Source organism: Terrapene carolina, unplaced genomic scaffold (genome assembly GCF_002925995.2).
Source record: "Terrapene carolina triunguis isolate 2854851 unplaced genomic scaffold, T_m_triunguis-2.0 Scaffold95, whole genome shotgun sequence".
Taxonomy (NCBI): domain Eukaryota; kingdom Metazoa; phylum Chordata; order Testudines; family Emydidae; genus Terrapene; species Terrapene triunguis.
Window position 1 is genome coordinate 42,654,429 of NW_020664446.1, and position 16,952 is coordinate 42,671,380.

At 43.1% G+C, this 16,952-nt stretch overlaps 2 protein-coding genes across 2 annotated transcripts in view; one reads left to right on the forward strand and one right to left on the reverse strand.

Annotated features, from left to right (window-relative positions):
• CUNH10orf105 (chromosome unknown C10orf105 homolog) overlaps window positions 1–6,458 on the reverse strand; it is an 8,678-nt gene extending 2,220 nt beyond the window's left edge. Inside the window, exon 1 of the mRNA XM_024206611.3 lies at window positions 6,171–6,458. The gene's annotated coding sequence lies outside the window, so the exon portion shown is untranslated. The remainder of the gene's footprint in view (window positions 1–6,170) is intronic.
• The window catches only part of CDH23 (cadherin related 23), a 495,748-nt gene that overhangs the window by 352,873 nt on the left and 125,923 nt on the right, over window positions 1–16,952 (forward strand). The window contains exons 26-30 of the mRNA XM_029911383.1: window positions 12,296–12,356; window positions 13,348–13,496; window positions 15,051–15,186; window positions 15,843–16,231; window positions 16,333–16,434. Coding sequence (XP_029767243.1) covers window positions 12,296–12,356; window positions 13,348–13,496; window positions 15,051–15,186; window positions 15,843–16,231; window positions 16,333–16,434 — 837 coding nt within the window. The remainder of the gene's footprint in view (window positions 1–12,295; window positions 12,357–13,347; window positions 13,497–15,050; window positions 15,187–15,842; window positions 16,232–16,332; window positions 16,435–16,952) is intronic.

Below are 16,952 nucleotides of genomic sequence, written 5' to 3' on the forward strand. Positions count from 1 at the left end.
CCCCCCCTGCCCTGAGGCGCCCCCTCCCCCCGGCAGCTCCCTCCCCCCACCCCCAGTGAGCCGTGCGGCAGCTCCCCACCCCAGCTCACCTCTGCTCCGCCTCCTCCCCGAGCACGCCGCCCCCGCTCTAATTCTCCTCCCCTCCCAGGCTTGCGGCGCCAAACAACTGATTGGCACCACAAGCCTGGGAGGCAGGAGAAGTGGAGCAGCGACGGCGCGCTTGGGGAGGGGGCGTAGGAATGCTGTAAAAAAAAAAAAATTAGGGGCACCGCTTTTTGGCGCCCCCAAATCTTGGCGCCTTAGGCAACCGCCTAGTTTGCCTAAATGGTAGCACCGGCGCTGAAGGAAGGGAATACTGGAGCTGGTCGAAACATTTCCATCAAAACATTTTTAAACAGAAAATGCCTTTTCAATTCATCAGAATTTTTCATCAAATATAATTGGGGGTTTTGGGGAAAATTTTGGATTTTTTCAATGAAACTCCAGAAAATGTTGCTACCAGGGCCATTCTAAAGGCATTTAGTACAACCATGCAGCTATGTGAACTCAGTCTCAAACACTCATTTTAACATTCGGATGTATTTCTTTTCATCACTGAGTTGCTTGGATTTTCAAGAAATATAAGGGCTGGGTAAATATTTTTAAAATTATTATTAATTGGTTTATTATAATTATATTACAGTAGCCCTGAGAAGCCCCAACACAGTAAATAATACATGGGGCCACATAGTGAACAAGAAGGAGAAAACAAAATCTTAAATAAGCAGTTCATCAAGTGAGGACTGTCTATCCTGTGCACTGAATGGGGCAGGGTTGCTGTGGAAAAAATAGTTTGTAATCATGTCATTTAAGACTCTCACATAATGCATATGCACAGGCAACCTTAATTCTGGCATTTTCTTGGTTTTGAGTGCTAGACTTTGCAAACTTAGTAATGTTATTTTAATGTAGTTTTTATGGATAATATCCTTGTTAAAAAAAAAAAAAACGCGAACTGAAAAAACAGAAATTCCATCATGTGGCATCAAAATGACACCCACGTGCATTGTCAGCGGGGATGGACTCAACCGCATGGACCTGAAGTAACTGATAGCAATAGTAGGTTGTCATCCTATACGTGGATGAGCAGAAGAGGGAGATGGGACTCTTTGCCAGTGGGTTTCATAGATGTTACTGTGATTTTTTTGAAAGGCCTATAACATGGCCAAATTGAGGCAGATTTTCATGGGGATGGCAAAGGCACAATCCCTGACAGAAAGGCCATCTCCTGCCAAATTTCAAGTCTTTGCTCCAAAGGGGAGTTAGAGCTTTTCAGAGAAAAGGTCTCAAGAATTTAACATGAGCAAAACAAAGTATTTTTCCATAGCCTCGTTCCCAGAAATGGCTGACCCATTTTGGCTGAAATTTTCCAAACAAATTCAGTCTGAGGCAGACATCCAGTAGGGAAAATGTCAGCCCAGATGGTTGAAGTTTGACAAAGTTATAAGTAAGTGAAAACAGGGACTTATAATGCAAAATGCCTGGTACACTTAATAATAGGCAAGGCTGCCCCCTGCCTATAATAAGCAAGACAGACAAAGGAAGTATTGTTATCCCCATTTTACAGATGGGGAACTGAGGGACAGAGAGATTCTGTGGCTTGTCCAAGGTCACAGAGGAAATCTGTGGCAGAGCAAGGAATTGTACCTAGATCTCCTGATCCCGTTCAATGCCTTAGCCACAAGACTATATTTTCTCTCTCTTTGTCTTTACAACCCTGTTTTTCATATCATGCTAATGAGTTAGTTTCCTTCAAAATTTTTACACCTTAGCCAGCTTATAAAAAATTTTCCCCAGCCATGCCCCCTACACCGAGGACCAGTAAAGGAGTTAGTTTAGGAGCAGCTACAGCAGCTCGGTATCACTCAGGAATCCCCCATGCTAGTGGAATCCTTCACAAGCCATCTAAGCCAGCATTATTGTTGCTTTGCATTGCCAGAGCAGTGCAAAGCAGCCATAGCTAGGCCAACCTCTGGCCCACAGATAAGAGTTAGCCTGCAGTTGGTGGTTTTCAGTGGAATTGCTGGTAGCCATTGTTAAAGAGGCAACTCCCAGGTGTAAAAGTCAGTGGAGGGACTTAACTATATAATGAATTTATCCAAACGAAAATTGAATCAAGCAACATGCACAGAATGATATAGGATATTTCCCACGTATATCCTTGATGATTTATATACGAAGCTAACATTTAAATGGCTGTTTCTATAGAAGCTTGAGGCTTATGCTGTTGCAACAGTCATGGTGGACAGTTATCAAGATGGCTGTAGAGGAGCTATCCAACTCACAGTCTAACTCCCGATTTCTGTGAAAGAAGCAGGAAAAAGTGAGTGTGCTAAGTCATGCTTACTTGCAGCTTTTAGTTTAATCCCTACATCCAATATAGAAAATCCATTCTGCAGGTGAACTACACTATATCCTGACACCAGTGACACTGAGAGTTGGAAAAATATTCTGCTGCATATTTCTACAGAGATTAAATCACTATTGCAAAATGTTTGCTATGCAAATACTCTAGGTACTAGAATGGCACAATATGCAATCATAACATTTTTAAATACATGAAAATATAAAAACCCACAATTTTTTAAATTGTCTATAAAGCTTTAAGGCATATCTATTAATTATAATAAAAAAGACAACAGCATTTTACATACATGCACTCTCTCTCTCTCAATCATTAAGCAATCACATTATATTCCAGCATTAATAGTGACTTAACCAACCGTCCCTAAAAATACTTGTGACTGACGGTGTCTATTTAGTATGATGAAGAACATATGGTGAGTGACTAGACTTAAGATTCAATGTACACAGCTATAATTCAGTCCCCCTGACACTGTATCAGAATCTCATTCCCCTGGATCGCTTCTTAGGCCCATTTATCTTACTAAATGTCACGTCAGATCTGAGGAGGTCCCTTCCCCCATCAGTAGAAGCCCTTTTTCAGGTTGGTAAGATATGTGTTTGCTTTTGTTTCAGCCTCTGCCCTTCCCGCACCTTCTGGTGGTGGTTCTCATGAAAGAGGTTTATTCACAATTCTTTCAGATGGAGAAACTTCCCTCAATACATGTAGGGAAAAGCCACCACATTCCCTGTAGTTTCCAAAGCTGCCCTGCTGCAGCCAAAGCAGCTCAAACTTCACCTGGAGAGCTCCAAGAAAACCACATGAACCGAATTACCTACACAAGATCAGATTATTTCCTTTAGCATGTGGCAAAGTGAAGGGTCAGTAGTCATCTTCACAAAGTTCAGATGTGCTTCTGAAGGCTTCCAGCTGCCTACCTTCAGTGGAAAGATTTTTCATGTTAAAAAAAAAATGCAAACTTTCCAGACTTCATACCCCTCACCCTGGCATCACTGCAGTGCTACTACAACTCCATTGGAGAAGTGGCTGAGGGCCCCCCAGGGATACCACCAGGATTATTGTCAGTGTTCACCAGAGAGTGACCCAAAGCACTCCTTTCACATGGCCTCAGGGCAATTCCATTCCCAGCCATCCAGGGGAGTGAGGGAGGTTTTGAGTCATTTTCCTTCTTCCACTGACTGAGTCAGTTGGGGTATTCTCAGCATGATTCACAGGGTTCTGGCTCACATGAACACTACCAGAGATTATTCTTGCCAGCTGTTGTGATTCTGTTGCAAATCTTGCAATATTTTGTATTTTTTCTTAAGGACCCAGTCCCTGGATTCAAGTCATTACATGAGAATCTCAGCTTTCCACAAAAAAAAGAAGAAAGGAAGAAAGACAAAGAAAATTCCTAGCCTTCACGGTTGCAGAGCCAAGCTTGAAAACATGAACCCATGTACAGCACAGAGGTTCAAAAACCAGAAAGCAAAGAAAAAGAAACCAAAATGTGTTAAATTTTAAGCCAATTTCATTTGTGGAGACCTGTCTCAAGAGCTTTGAATTCTTGCGCTTCACAGTATAGAGCGCTGCACAGCCAATATCCAGTACCTCAGGCTGAGAATACACTAAGGGATTTGCAAACATAAGTCACTGGTGCTAGCAGCTGTAGGCCATATTCTGCTCTTGGTTACAACCAGTGTCCTTGCAACTCCCCTGACGTGAATGGAGCTACTCCAAATTTACGCTGCTGTAATTGAGTCAATTTGGCCTCTGAGCTCTGAACTGAAGAGTGGAATCTCTCTGATAAATCAGACAATTTTGTGCACAGTCTGTATTGCCATTATGTCTATTTTCCTCCACTTTAATGTCCACTCCCAATTTAATGTCCACTGTTATTTTCCTAAGACAGTGTATTGATTTCCCTTCTCCCGCCAAAGCCTGCTGAATGCTCATCCTAATCCACAGGTAAACTAAAACAGACTCACAGGTCTGAGAAGAAACATTCCTGCTCTCTTTCTGCAGGTCCTCTCCATATCTCAGCCTTTCCACCCCTAATTGCTTGTACCTGACAACTCTCTCATCCCTTCCCCAGTTGCATGCCCTTCTCTCTCTCTCTCTCTCTCTGAGCTGGTGTTGCCAGAGCCTGGACCCCAAACCAAGCTAGTGCTGGGAACTGCTGTGTGGTACCCACTAGAGTGAAGGACTTCCCATGTTAATGGCTTTCAGAGCAGAAAGGGGAACCTCCCCCATATACCACATACTAAGCGGGACACTTTGCTACCACACAAAGTCAAAGGCCTTCATCAGTTCACTGTTCAGTGCAGGGGAAATGGCTGTTCTGGGTAACAGACAGATTCAGGCCAGCGCTGCAGCTAGCAATTTGAAATTAGTTTTGTACTACTGCTGAGCAAATTGTGCCTGATATATATAAAATTGGCATGTATCCATTTGAATTGAAAGTGGAATTCAATTTCGCCACATACGCAACTAGAGGTGGCAAATAATTTAGAATTTAATGTATTTATTTTTTAAATCTCATGAAATTAATAGGATACGTTATTCTGTAAATATGTTAACAAAGCATTTGCCCAGCAGTATTTTTACACATACTAGCCACTTCTTTTCCCCCCAGCCCTGCCTGCATACCAAAGTTACCATTCTGTGATTGCTCCCACGGCAGGCACAATTAGCTAGTGAAATCCAGCAGTGTTAATAAAAGGCCTGTTGAAGAAAAATCAATCTGCCAGTAACCATGCAAAACATTGCCCCTATCTGATTAAATATAGTATGAAGTGACTGGCATACACCCATGATTCAGACTCAGATCACATCTTTGTAGCACATAGATCAGGGGTTCTCAAACTGGGGGTTGGGACCCCTCAGGGGGTCGCGAGGTTATTACATGGGGGGGTCGTCAGCTGTCAGCCTCCACCCCAAACCCCGCTTTGCCTCTGGCATTTATAATGGTGTTAAATATATAAACAAGTGTTTTTAATTTATAAGGGGGGGTCGCACTCAGAGGCTTGCTATGTGAAAGAGGTTACCAGTACAATAGTTTGAGAACCACTGACACAGATGAAGGTTGTGAAGGGTTTCATTTTGTAAAATGTTCGCAACAAAAGTGAAAAAGTCATAGTTTTGGAACATAAGAAATGGAACAAAAAGTTCCTCTCCTCGATCTCACCAAATAGCAGGTCTAGGGTGGGTTTGTGCATTTTTGCAGTCGTCTTCACAAGTTCTCATCACCTTTTCTGATCTTTTGCTAGGAGAAAGTCGTTTTCAGTGGCTTGTGCACTGGTGACACAGCGCTGATGAAAAGAGGCTTTCCTCTTCCCTTCTCATTGTATCTTGAAATTGGTGAACACTAGGAAAGTGTTCCCGGCTCTGCTTAATATGCAAAAAAACCTGCTCCCCCCCCAAAAAAGCCTTTCACCTGTCTGGAGAAGGATGTAAAATTCAGTGGCTCAGTTTTGTACCAACAAGCACAAAGTTTCAGAAAACTCAGTATTAAAACCCTACCTGCAGATCAGTAAGTGATACATTCACAGAGCTATTTCCCTCTTCCATTGTTGGGATACCCCAGCAAACAGACAGAGACAATGATCATGAATGATCAGGTTTGACACTGACCACCTTATTTTAGCAGCATCCCAGACCATCTCACACCCTCATGCCCTGGCTGCTTTAAAGCCTTTTGCTTTTCTCCAGATCTTTGTGAAATCAAACTTGAAAGATGGGAAGAGGGGATAGGCTGTCCAGATTAGAAGGACCTGAGAGCACTGACCTTTCCCTTAGAAGCTGTCAAGAAATGCTGCATAACACAGGCTGCAGGATAGCTCTTCAGAGTTAGCGCAGATCATTGATTGATCATTTCCCCCCTTGTATGCTCCTACAGCTGCTGTTATCTTTTCAGGACAATCCCATGAGGCTGCAGCCAGTCCCCTGGCTTTGTACCTCTCTGACTAATACTCAAGCTGCACAGGGGTGTCTCCTTCTCCTGTCTTTTCCCTCTTGCTGCGCGCCCTTCCATAGCTCTCTGTTGTCTTCCAGTCCCTTACTTCTTGGGGGAGGGGAAGAGGGGGGTTAAGGTAGGATGGGGGGAGAGGTGGCAGCTAGGATGGGAATAGCAGAAACAGACAAAGCCAAAACAACTTAAATGAACCAGCCAAACCTACAGAGCTCCTGCACTTTAGAATCAACAAACTCGTTTGGTCATTCCTTAGGATTGTGTATTTTTAAAAAAAAAAATTTTTTTTTTTGAGGTTTGGATGTAGTCCCTTTAGGGAAGGGATATTGGATTAAATTGTAATTCTTTGAGCAGCTCTCACCTTCCCCTGCAGAAAGTTTGAATGGTACAGTCTGCTGGCTAGATGCTATTCACTGAATGCCAGCCTTTAGGTTACTCTGGGAGCCGATTTGGGATCAGCAGCTGGGGGAGGGGGAGGAGTGGAAGCAGGCCTCTTTCCTTTGCACTCTCTTCTTCTCTCTCAAACACACTTACTCTTCCACTCTTTTCATTCTTCTATTTTCCTTTCCTCAAAATAATTCCCTAATCTTTCTTTGCTTTTTCTTTCTCCCGCTTAACTCTCTCTCCTTTTACTACCTGTTTTTAGCCTCACTCTTCTGTCCTGTATCTATTGGTCCCTCTTTTAAAGGTAACCTGCAAAAGGGAAATTCTTTGTGTATTCTTTCTGCTTTTTGATATACAAGGAAGCCCTGACAGTTTTTTTAAAGGTGGCTTTTCCCTGCTTTCTCCTTTAGAAATACCAGGAGTATCTCATCTTGTCAGTTTGTTCTGGAGCACTCACCACAGGACTGGCTGCAAAAGAAGGAACGTTGTATCTTTCAAAAGAGAGCTTTTCTCCCACGTTCTTTCCACCCTTTTGAATTAAATGGGTTTTAACATTTAAGCAGTCTAACTAAATAGCCCTGCCCCTCTCAGCTGCTCAGCTTTGTCTGTTGTTACTTGTGATGTCCTAATCCTGCTGCTTCTCCAGTCCACAACAGAATCTTTCGGGGGAGAACAGGGAAGACCAGATCTAAATTTCTGATGTGGAAAACAAGCAGAAAAGGTCACAAATAGTTGTGGGCAAGTTGCCTTTAGCAGCTTTAAAGCAGGATTTTCATACTGTAGAAAACTTTAAAATCTATCTTATTAGGAAAGTGGATTTTGGTTTTGTGCCTTTCCTACATTTTGAGAAGTATCAAATGTATTTGGGCCAGATTGTTCCACCTTCATTCCCCAGGAGTAGTAGCTTACTGCACAAGTAGCTTTTGTTGAAATCAATGGGACTATTTGAGGAGTAAATTACTACTCAACATGAAAAAGGATATTTGAATCTGACTGTCTTTGTTTAACCAAATATTTCCCCCCGCCCACCTTCCATTCTCCTTATTCCTCTGCTTAAAGTCCATAATGCTGGATTTGTTGCTTCACAGTTATTTTAGTGGCATCACAAGCACCTGATTGCGACTTCACCAGAAGTTCCAGCAGAGGGAGAAGCTGGGCAGTGCAGCCGAACAAGTTTATTGACAACAAGTAGTTCAGCAAATACAGATGGAAGCCAATCGCTTTAAAGCCAAAGCTCTCTCTTTTCACCTGCTGACCTATTTTGCACATCTCCCTGCAGGGCATACCTGCCCTTGTGGCTTTATCAAATAACCTGGGATGAGCTGTGAAAAAACATCCTATGCAGAAGGTGGATGAGAAAATCTTTCTGGGTGTGATTTTCACCTTGGCCAAGGAGATTTGGATGCCCAATTCCTGTTAATTTCTATGGGCTTTGAAAATCCCACCTTTTTGTCTTCACTGTAAAACTGAAATCTTTTTCTCATTACACACACCCACTGCTTGGCGACCCAAGGAACTGCATTAAACTCTGCTAAGAATCTTTATCTTCTTCCCTTTCCTCTGGTTTTCCTCACCACTGCCCTCTTCTGACTCCTCTCCTTCGTTCAGCTTTTCTGAGAAGGGACCTCCAGTGTCTTAGAAGGCAAGCTGATATCACCACTTAGACATTCTGGATATGCTTAGGAATTATCAGCCGGCGGAAATAGATCTCTGATTCACACTGCCCTCTTTTTATCTGGTTTGTCAGATCCAGGCATGGTAACAGAGAGCCAATGCAATCCTGTCCCAGAAATGAGCTCACAGACTCAAAGCCTGATGGCACAGGCATGTTAAATAGTTTGCTTGGCAGGAAAGTCAAAGCTGCTTGAAATGTGAGCTTTCCCGCCATGTCATTACTAATTTGAAAATAGTTTCAGGTCACCCCCAAAATATGCTATATTTTACACACTTTTAACTTGGAAATAGGTCCCCTTTTCAGAGAAAATGAGCTCACGGGTAAGTAGAAATTGGCCCAGACCAAGCTAAGGTTGGTTTTGAAAATCAGACCATGCCAGGATAGCTGAGAAGGCAGCAAAGTGCATTGCCAGCCCTTTGCCAGCAGAAAATCTAGCTTTGTGCTTGCAGTTAGAAGTGTCTAACAATCGTGTATTTCTCAGCATGGAGGAGAGGGAATGGGAGCGCTTTGAGTTGTGCTATAAGGTGAGTGTCCGGGGGATATGGACTGGACAGGCACCGAGGAGGCGACATGGGTCTGAGTGTGACACAAGAAGGAAAGCTGGACGATTTGAGGTTGTGGTGTCAACATTTGCAAAAGTGGCCATTAACTTGGTCTGTCTTCACTTTTTGGGTGCCCCATTGATGGCACCTAGGACCTGACTTTGAGCTTCTGAGAGCCTGTGCTTCCTATTAATGTCATTTAGAATTGGGGCTGCTTTGAAAACCAGCCCAAAGGTGTCTGAAGCTGGACACCCATGAATTGCGGCACCCCAATGCAGTGGCCGCTTCTGATCATTTGGGCCTTACATCTGTTTTGCAACAAGGCAAAATAAAACCCTTTGTGTAATGCCATTTTTGGAGTTTTTGTTGCATATCCCCTTTCTGCTTTGTTAAACCAGAATATTCAGCAACATTTGCAGCCAAAACATACAGCCTTGACCGAATGAAACCTTTATACCTACATGGCAAAACAGACCAAGAAAAATGTTTGAAAAATTCCCCAAATTCCTGCGCATTCATGCCTTTTTTTCACCTCAGTCATTTTCCAAAGCAATAGCCACAATTTACACTTGTTTTTCTTCTGCATATTGGGGAAAGAGGGGCATTTGTTTCTCTCCTTGAAAGGAAATTTAAAAAATTTGATTCATCTGGTGTAGGAGGCATTAGACACTCATGCCCTCCACCCCCTCAGTATCCTGCTTGAAGGCTGCTAATAGCTTTGATGTTGGCAGATTTGCTGTAGCAGCTCTGAAGGTCAGGCAGAGGCGGAGCAAGAAGGATGTTTGGGGGTGGGTTCCTGGAAAGTGCTCGTGGGGAGGGGAAACCCTGCAGTGTTCCACAGAAACACCAGGTGGACCCATTATGTAAAAAGAACAGGAGTACTTGTAGCACCTTAGAGACTAACAAATTTATTAGAGCATAAGCTTTCGTGGGCTACAACCATATGCATATGCATCCGAAGAAGTGGGTTGTAGCCCACGAAAGCTTATGCTCTAATAAATTTGTTAGTCTCTAAGGTGCCACAAGTACTCCTGTTCTTTTTGCGGATACAGACTAACACGGTTGCTACTCTGAAACCTGCCATTATGTAAAGTCTCCCCAAGTGTTTGGCAACATTTCATTCAACACTGTATATCTAGGACATAGGAATTATCCTCCCGTGATCCATCCAGTCCAGTAACTTGTCTCTGATACTGGCCAGAACCAGATGCTTCAGAGCACGATGCAAAAAAATCCATAATGGACAATTATGGAATAACCTGCCCAGAAAGGACATTCCTTCACAATCCCCTCAACTAGGGTTTGTTTTTGCCCTAAACCATAAGGGGTTATATTGCCTGTATATAGCATAATATATATACTATATCCTACCTAATGTAACTATGGATAGTCTCATCATCTACATGAAGCTTTTATGATAGCTCTATGATTTGAGTCCATGATTTGAGTCCAAAGGTTGCTGGCTCTATTGCATAAATAATATTTCTTTCTATCAGTTTTAAATTTTCTGCCATTTAAGTTAATTGACTGTCACCTTTATTTTGCATTATGGGAAAGGTCAGGTGAGTGCTCCTATTTACCCTTTTGTATACCATTCACTACTGTATACTTCCATCATTCCCCATCTTATTCATCCCCAGTCTAAACTAAGCAGCCCCAGTCTCTCTTCATCTGGAAGTCATTCTATGCTGATAGTCATTTTTGTCACCCACCTGAGCACCTGCTCTGTTTCTGCTGTATCTTTTTAGAGATAGGTTGACCAGAACTGAACACAGTACTCCAGGTGATGGCATACCATAGACATATATTATATCATTATAACATTTGCAGTGTTATCTTCTATCCTATTGTTTATGTATAACCTAACAGTCTGTCTGTTTCTTGACAGCAGCTGCTGCACATTAAGCAGAGGTTTTCATTGAGCTGTCTGTAGTGACACCCAGGTCTTTTTCCCAAATCATTAGAACAATGTGTTGGAGAAATTCAACTTATTTCTTCCAGTGTGCATTTCCTTGCATGTGTCAAGAATAAATTTCATCTGTCATCTTGCTGCCAGTTCCCCGAGCTTTATTAGGTCCTCTGAAGTTCTTTGGCATCTTCACTAGTCTTAGCTAACCTAAATTATTTTGTGTTATCTATAGATGTTTCCCCCTTTTCCAGATAATTGACAAATGTGTTAATGAACATCAGTCATGTGGAACCTTGGGGTACCCAATTAGCTTAGGCTAATTATATATATCATAGGACTGGAAGGGACTTCGAGAGGTCATCTAGTCCAGTCTCCTGCACTCATGGCAGGACTAAGTATTATCTAGATCATCCCTGACAGGTGTTTGTCTAACCTGCTCATAAAAATCTCCAATGATGGAGATTCCACAACTTCCCTACGCAATTTATTCCAGTGCTTAACCACCCTGACAGTTAGAAAGATTTTCCTAATGTTCAACCTAAACCTCCCTTGCTGCAATTTAGCCCACTGCTTCTTGTCCTGTCCTCAGAGGTTAAGAAGAACAATTTTTCTCCCTCCTCCTTGTAACAACCTTTTATGTACTTGAAAACTTATCATGTCCCCTCTCAGTTTTCTCTTTTCCAGACTAAACAAACCCAATTTTTTCAATCTTCCCTCACAGGTCATGTTTTCTAGACCTTTAATCATTTTTGTTGCTCTTCTCTGGACTTTCTCCAATTTGTCCACATCTTTCCTGAAATGTGGCGCCCAGAACTGGACACAATACTCCAGTTGAGGCCGAATCAGCGTGGAGTAAAGAGGAAGAATTACTTCTTGTGTCTTGCTTATCACACTCCTACCAATACATCCCAGAATGATGTTCGCTTTTTTTGGAACAGTGTTACACTGTTGACTCATTTAGCTTGTGGTCCACTAGGACCCCCAGATCCCTTTTCGCAGTACTCCTTCCTAGGCAGTCATTTCCCATTTTGTATGTGTGCAACTGATTGTTCCTTCCTAAGTGGAGTACGTTGCATTTGTCCTTATTGAATTGCATCCTATTTACTTTCTGCCATAGGCAGAGCAGACCAAGGAGCAACACTTCCTCTCTCACAGTACAGAGCAACAAAAAGGTCTAGCCATGCACTTAAAACTTAAACCATAGTTGAGCTGAGATTTCCAGATGGGACAGGCACCTCTGATTCTGAACCCATTGGGAAATGGGGACATTTAAAGATGTGCCCCTGTGACCCAGAGGACTTGGGGAAACAAGACAATCCTGTGTATCTGAGGACTGTTGCTTTTGGCCTTGCATAAGAGCAGGAGAAGGAGATAGCTTTTGGTACAATCTGAAAATCACTGGCCTTCACTGGCTTCTTTTTTCTTTTCAAAGGTGAAAGCCACAGATGCGGATGAAGGTGTTAATGGGAGAGTGTGGTACAGGATTGTCAGGGGTAAGTCTAGGTGCCTCTTTGCAACAGGGAATCGTGTGTCCATGTGATTTGGTTAACTGAAGTTTTGCTATCATCTTTTGGCCGGATAAGCACAGTGGCAAACTTGCATGATGTAACTATTTCATCACATTGTGGCCTTCTTTGGCCTGCCCTACAGCTAACAGAAACACCCCTTTCCCTATATATTAAATTTCATCATTCTCTCCCCCATCCATTGTAATACTTATGGTCGGAAGAGATAAGTCCTTGATAATTTGGGTTCTGCTATGGTAACTGCAATTACACTCTAGTTGCATTGTCGTTTTGGTTTTTGATACCTGCAATAGCTATCAGATAGACATTGTTACCTATATCACTGAGATGGATGACAGCATAATAATGTAGTTAATGCACCTAACTTCTAACAACATATGTGTTAAATATAAATCCAAAGGAGTAAGGATAAGTAATTGCATGTTGATGTAAAACTTCCAGATATATGGATTAGTGGTAGTTAGGTCTCAAAAAGCACCATTCCAGTGTAATTCCCCTGCATTTACACTGACCCATTACAGCCTGCTCCACATTACTACCTCTTAAGCCTTTTTAGGGAATTAATGTGATATGCATCCACACAACATATTTTTTTAAATTTGTCACAACCACATTTTAGAGCCTTGAATGGGCCCTACAAAGGGAAAGCAAGTCTTCTGAGCACATTTTTGTTGAAAACGGTTTAGTTAGTACAGTTTCTCTGTAGTGTGGATGGGGATTAAACTCTTTTAGTTGATCCAGCTTTAAAAGTAGTTCTGAGTTGTGCTTAGTATGGATGAGGCTTGGTAATCAAGGGCAATGAACAATATGCCCATTCCAATACTTAACAACACAAGTATCACCTCCGAGTCACTTTTCCACAATTCTACTTTGCTGTATGTGGGGATCCCATGATGTTTGTTCCACTTGGAGAACTGATTGATATGTACTTTGTTGTGTTTTGTTTGTTTACTGACAGGAAACAATTATAACCACTTTCGGATCAACCCCAGCAGTGGGCTGGTCATGAGGGGCTTACGGCACCTGGACAGAGAGCACAATTCCTCCCATGTCCTGGAGGTGGAAGCCTACAACAGTGAACAAGGATCAATGAGGAGCTCCGTTAGGGTAAGGACATCACTGCGGTTGAGCTAGAGGGGCGCAGCAGAAGCAATGAGGAGCTACATCAGAGTAAGGTTGGCACTGGGTGAGTGAGGGGGATCAGCAGAAGTGATGAAGCACTCATGACTGGACCTTGAGTAACAAGAGGGTAATGGTAAAACCAGACAAAACTTTGTGAGACGTTTTTTAGTGCAAAGTATTAGAGTGGTTTCATCAAATGTTGGTAATTTCCACGCATTACGGTGCAGAGTCAGCAGAGATGGAAATATCAGCAAAGTGCTGTAGAAATGACTGATGGAAATTCTATGGGTACTGCTTTTGGGTGGAGGATATTTTTCTGTGCCATTTCATAACGTAATTAGGCTGAAAATTGACAAGAGAATCATCAGCAAAGGGAATTTTTTTTTTCAAGCGATTAGAAATGGGTTATGCTGAATTTATTTAGTTACAAGTTAGAAAAAAGAAGATACATAATCAATTCAGAACACAATATACATACACAGACAACATGATATTGAAAAACTGTTTAACTGTATGGTTACATTTGCCCAATATTTGTCCAGGTATGGAAATTTCCCTCCTCCTTTTTGAATATACAGTCTTGCTTACTTAGCTTCCTTTTGCTATTTTCACATTGTGGCTTTGTAAGGCAGCTGTACTCTTGATCGGTCTGAAAATACAGGTGTGTGGCCAGTGGCATATTTAAATAAAACAGACCTCAGTAGTAGTAATATTTGTTATAAGTACAACTCCATTCTTCTTGAAGGATCCCAAAGAACTTCTGCCCCAGTCCTGCAGTCGGATCCGTGTAGGTGAACCTCTGTAGCATGCAGACCCACTGACTTCAGCAGAGTTCTGCATGGATGCAGGAATCTGCCTACGTGGATGCAATTATAGGATTGAGGCCTTATATACAAACACCATCATTCAGCTGTGGAAGAGGAGGCCAGGAACAAGCTGGCAGATAGCCAGTCTGCAGCACACCATTCGTGGAGAAAGGATACTTCTACACTTACAAAATTTAACACAGGATCATTAATGCCTATGTGGCACAAACAGGATCTCACTTTTTAAGGTCTCGTCCCGATGACTCTCACACAGTAAAGTGCATAGAATTCAAATTGTGTCTACTTCATAAGGAGGCAGGGCTGAGTCAGCTCTACCAGGATTTGAATTAGTGGTTGCCATCTTCCCAGCAAATAAAGCAAACTCACAAAATTCACAAATGTTGTGACAAGTTGGCAAAAAACCACAAAATTGGGCAATCACTTTATTACTGTTATCAACTTCCCAGCTATATTTTTTTCTTTTTATTGGAATTATGTGAGATGGACTCACAGGGGAATGTCATGATTTGTACTTGTAACTTCTCCTAGTGGTGTCCACTGAAGTGGGGAGTATCTATGTTCTAATAGTACTGGTCTGTGGAGAGGCTCCCGGTCCTTGAAATGCAAGAGAGCAGCTCCTTCTGCCAGGGAAGCCTCTTTCGCATTGTTTTCTTCAGGACAAATTCCAGGCAGTGTGCAGTACACTAATGGTTTGTTTTGGGGATTCCCCCAGGTGATAGTGTATGTGGAAGATGTAAACGATGAGGTGCCTGTGTTTACCCAACGGCAGTATAACCGTCTGGGTCTGCGAGAGACTGCAGGGATTGGAACTTCTGTCGCAGTTGTCCGGGCAACAGATCGAGACACAGGTAAGGAGGTTGTGGTGAGCTGCAAAAATCTGCCACCACTGCTCCCCAGCCTCTTGTGGGATCACACCATCTGTCTCTGGTTGTGTGAGTGAATTCTTGCCTCTCCTTCCCCACTCTTGGTATGGGAGTGCAAAGGATGCAGATTAGTGCCTGAAATAACAGAGAGAGCTTAGGGAGACTCAAGTCTGCAGCCGCTGACCTGTCCAGTTCCTCTGATTTGGGGTTCTTTTACTCCAGACAGCGGGGGCCAGTCCATTAATAGATGGACATTTAGTCATTGCTTTGTCCCAAGCCTTCTCAGGGAAGGGAAGAGGTCTGTCATACCATCTCATTAGTACCTTTGGGCAGCTTAGAGGAAAAATCACTAAAATAGTAAAAGAAATGATAAAACCATCTGTGCTGTGTGTGGGGTTAACCTGTCTTGGCTTAAAGTGCTTCAGCTAACTCAGATTAAGATGGAACATTACATTCTGGGACTCGGGCTGCACCTCCATATTAGATATAAGAATATCTGTAACCTCTTCCATTTTAAGTAGATTAGAGGCACCCCTCAGGCTTTCAGCAAGTTGACCTGCTGGGCAAAGTTAGGGGTCCTGTGGTCTTGTCTGCTTCTCTGTGAAGTCCAGTCTAACTCTGATCATTTGTTCCTCCCCCAGGGAATGGAGGTCTGGTGAATTATAAAATCCTGACTGGCTCTGAGGGGAAGTTTGAAATTGATGAGAGCACTGGCCTCATCACCACCATCGACTACCTGGACTATGAGACAAAAACCAGTTACCTGATGAATGTCTCTGCCACAGACCAGGCACCCCCCAACAACCAAGGTTTCTGCAGCATCTATGTCAGCCTGTTGAATGAACTGGATGAGGCTGTGCAGTTCTCAAACCTGACCTATGAGGCAGTGATCACAGAGAACATCCCCACAGGCTCAGAGGTGCTGCGCGTCCTGGCACGCTCCATTGACAACCTGAACCAGATCACCTACAAGTTTGATCCCAACACCAATGCTCAGGCACTGTCCCTGTTCAAGATCAATGGAATCACTGTACGTAGCTAACAATGGCCAATCCGGCCAAGGCTTTAGGTGCTTGAACAGTAAGCACGACATGGGTATTCACAATCTTTGTGGTTGTTTGTCCCTGGTAGGGTGTCATCACAGTCAAAGGCCAGGTGGATCGAGAGAAGGGGGATTTCTACACTTTAACAGTAGTGGCAGATGATGGGGGACCAAAGGTTGACTCTACTGTGGTGAGTGGATTTTAGCTGTTTTTGCAGTAGTCCTTTATCCTAGACTTGGTACAAGCCAAACAAGAGCTGACTACACGAGAACATCCTTTTATTTCTCTTGTTTGGGAGGGAATACCCCAGCCAACCATCACTCACCTCTCCTTTTGAAGGGTTGCCTTTTGTTTCTTACTTCTGACCCGCTTAATCTTTATCCACCTCCCCAGGATGCAGCTGCCCTGCTGGGAGGACAGACTACAGTGGCCTCCTCAGAGGCTTGCAACTTCAGCTCCCTAAGGAGCTAGTGCTCTAGTAGTTTTGCAACTCACAATCTCACCTCTCTCCTCTCCACTTCCCCAAGGGCCAGGTGAATCCCCACTGCAATGTGCCTGGTCTGCATCCACCCAGGTACTTTCAGATGTGCATTTTCTGCTAAACATGAATCATTTTTGTGGCCGTGCCCCTCCTCTAACAGTGCTAAGACTTGGGGCTCTGCTGTGGCAGCATCATGCCCACCACACCACCATAATTGGGGTCTCCAC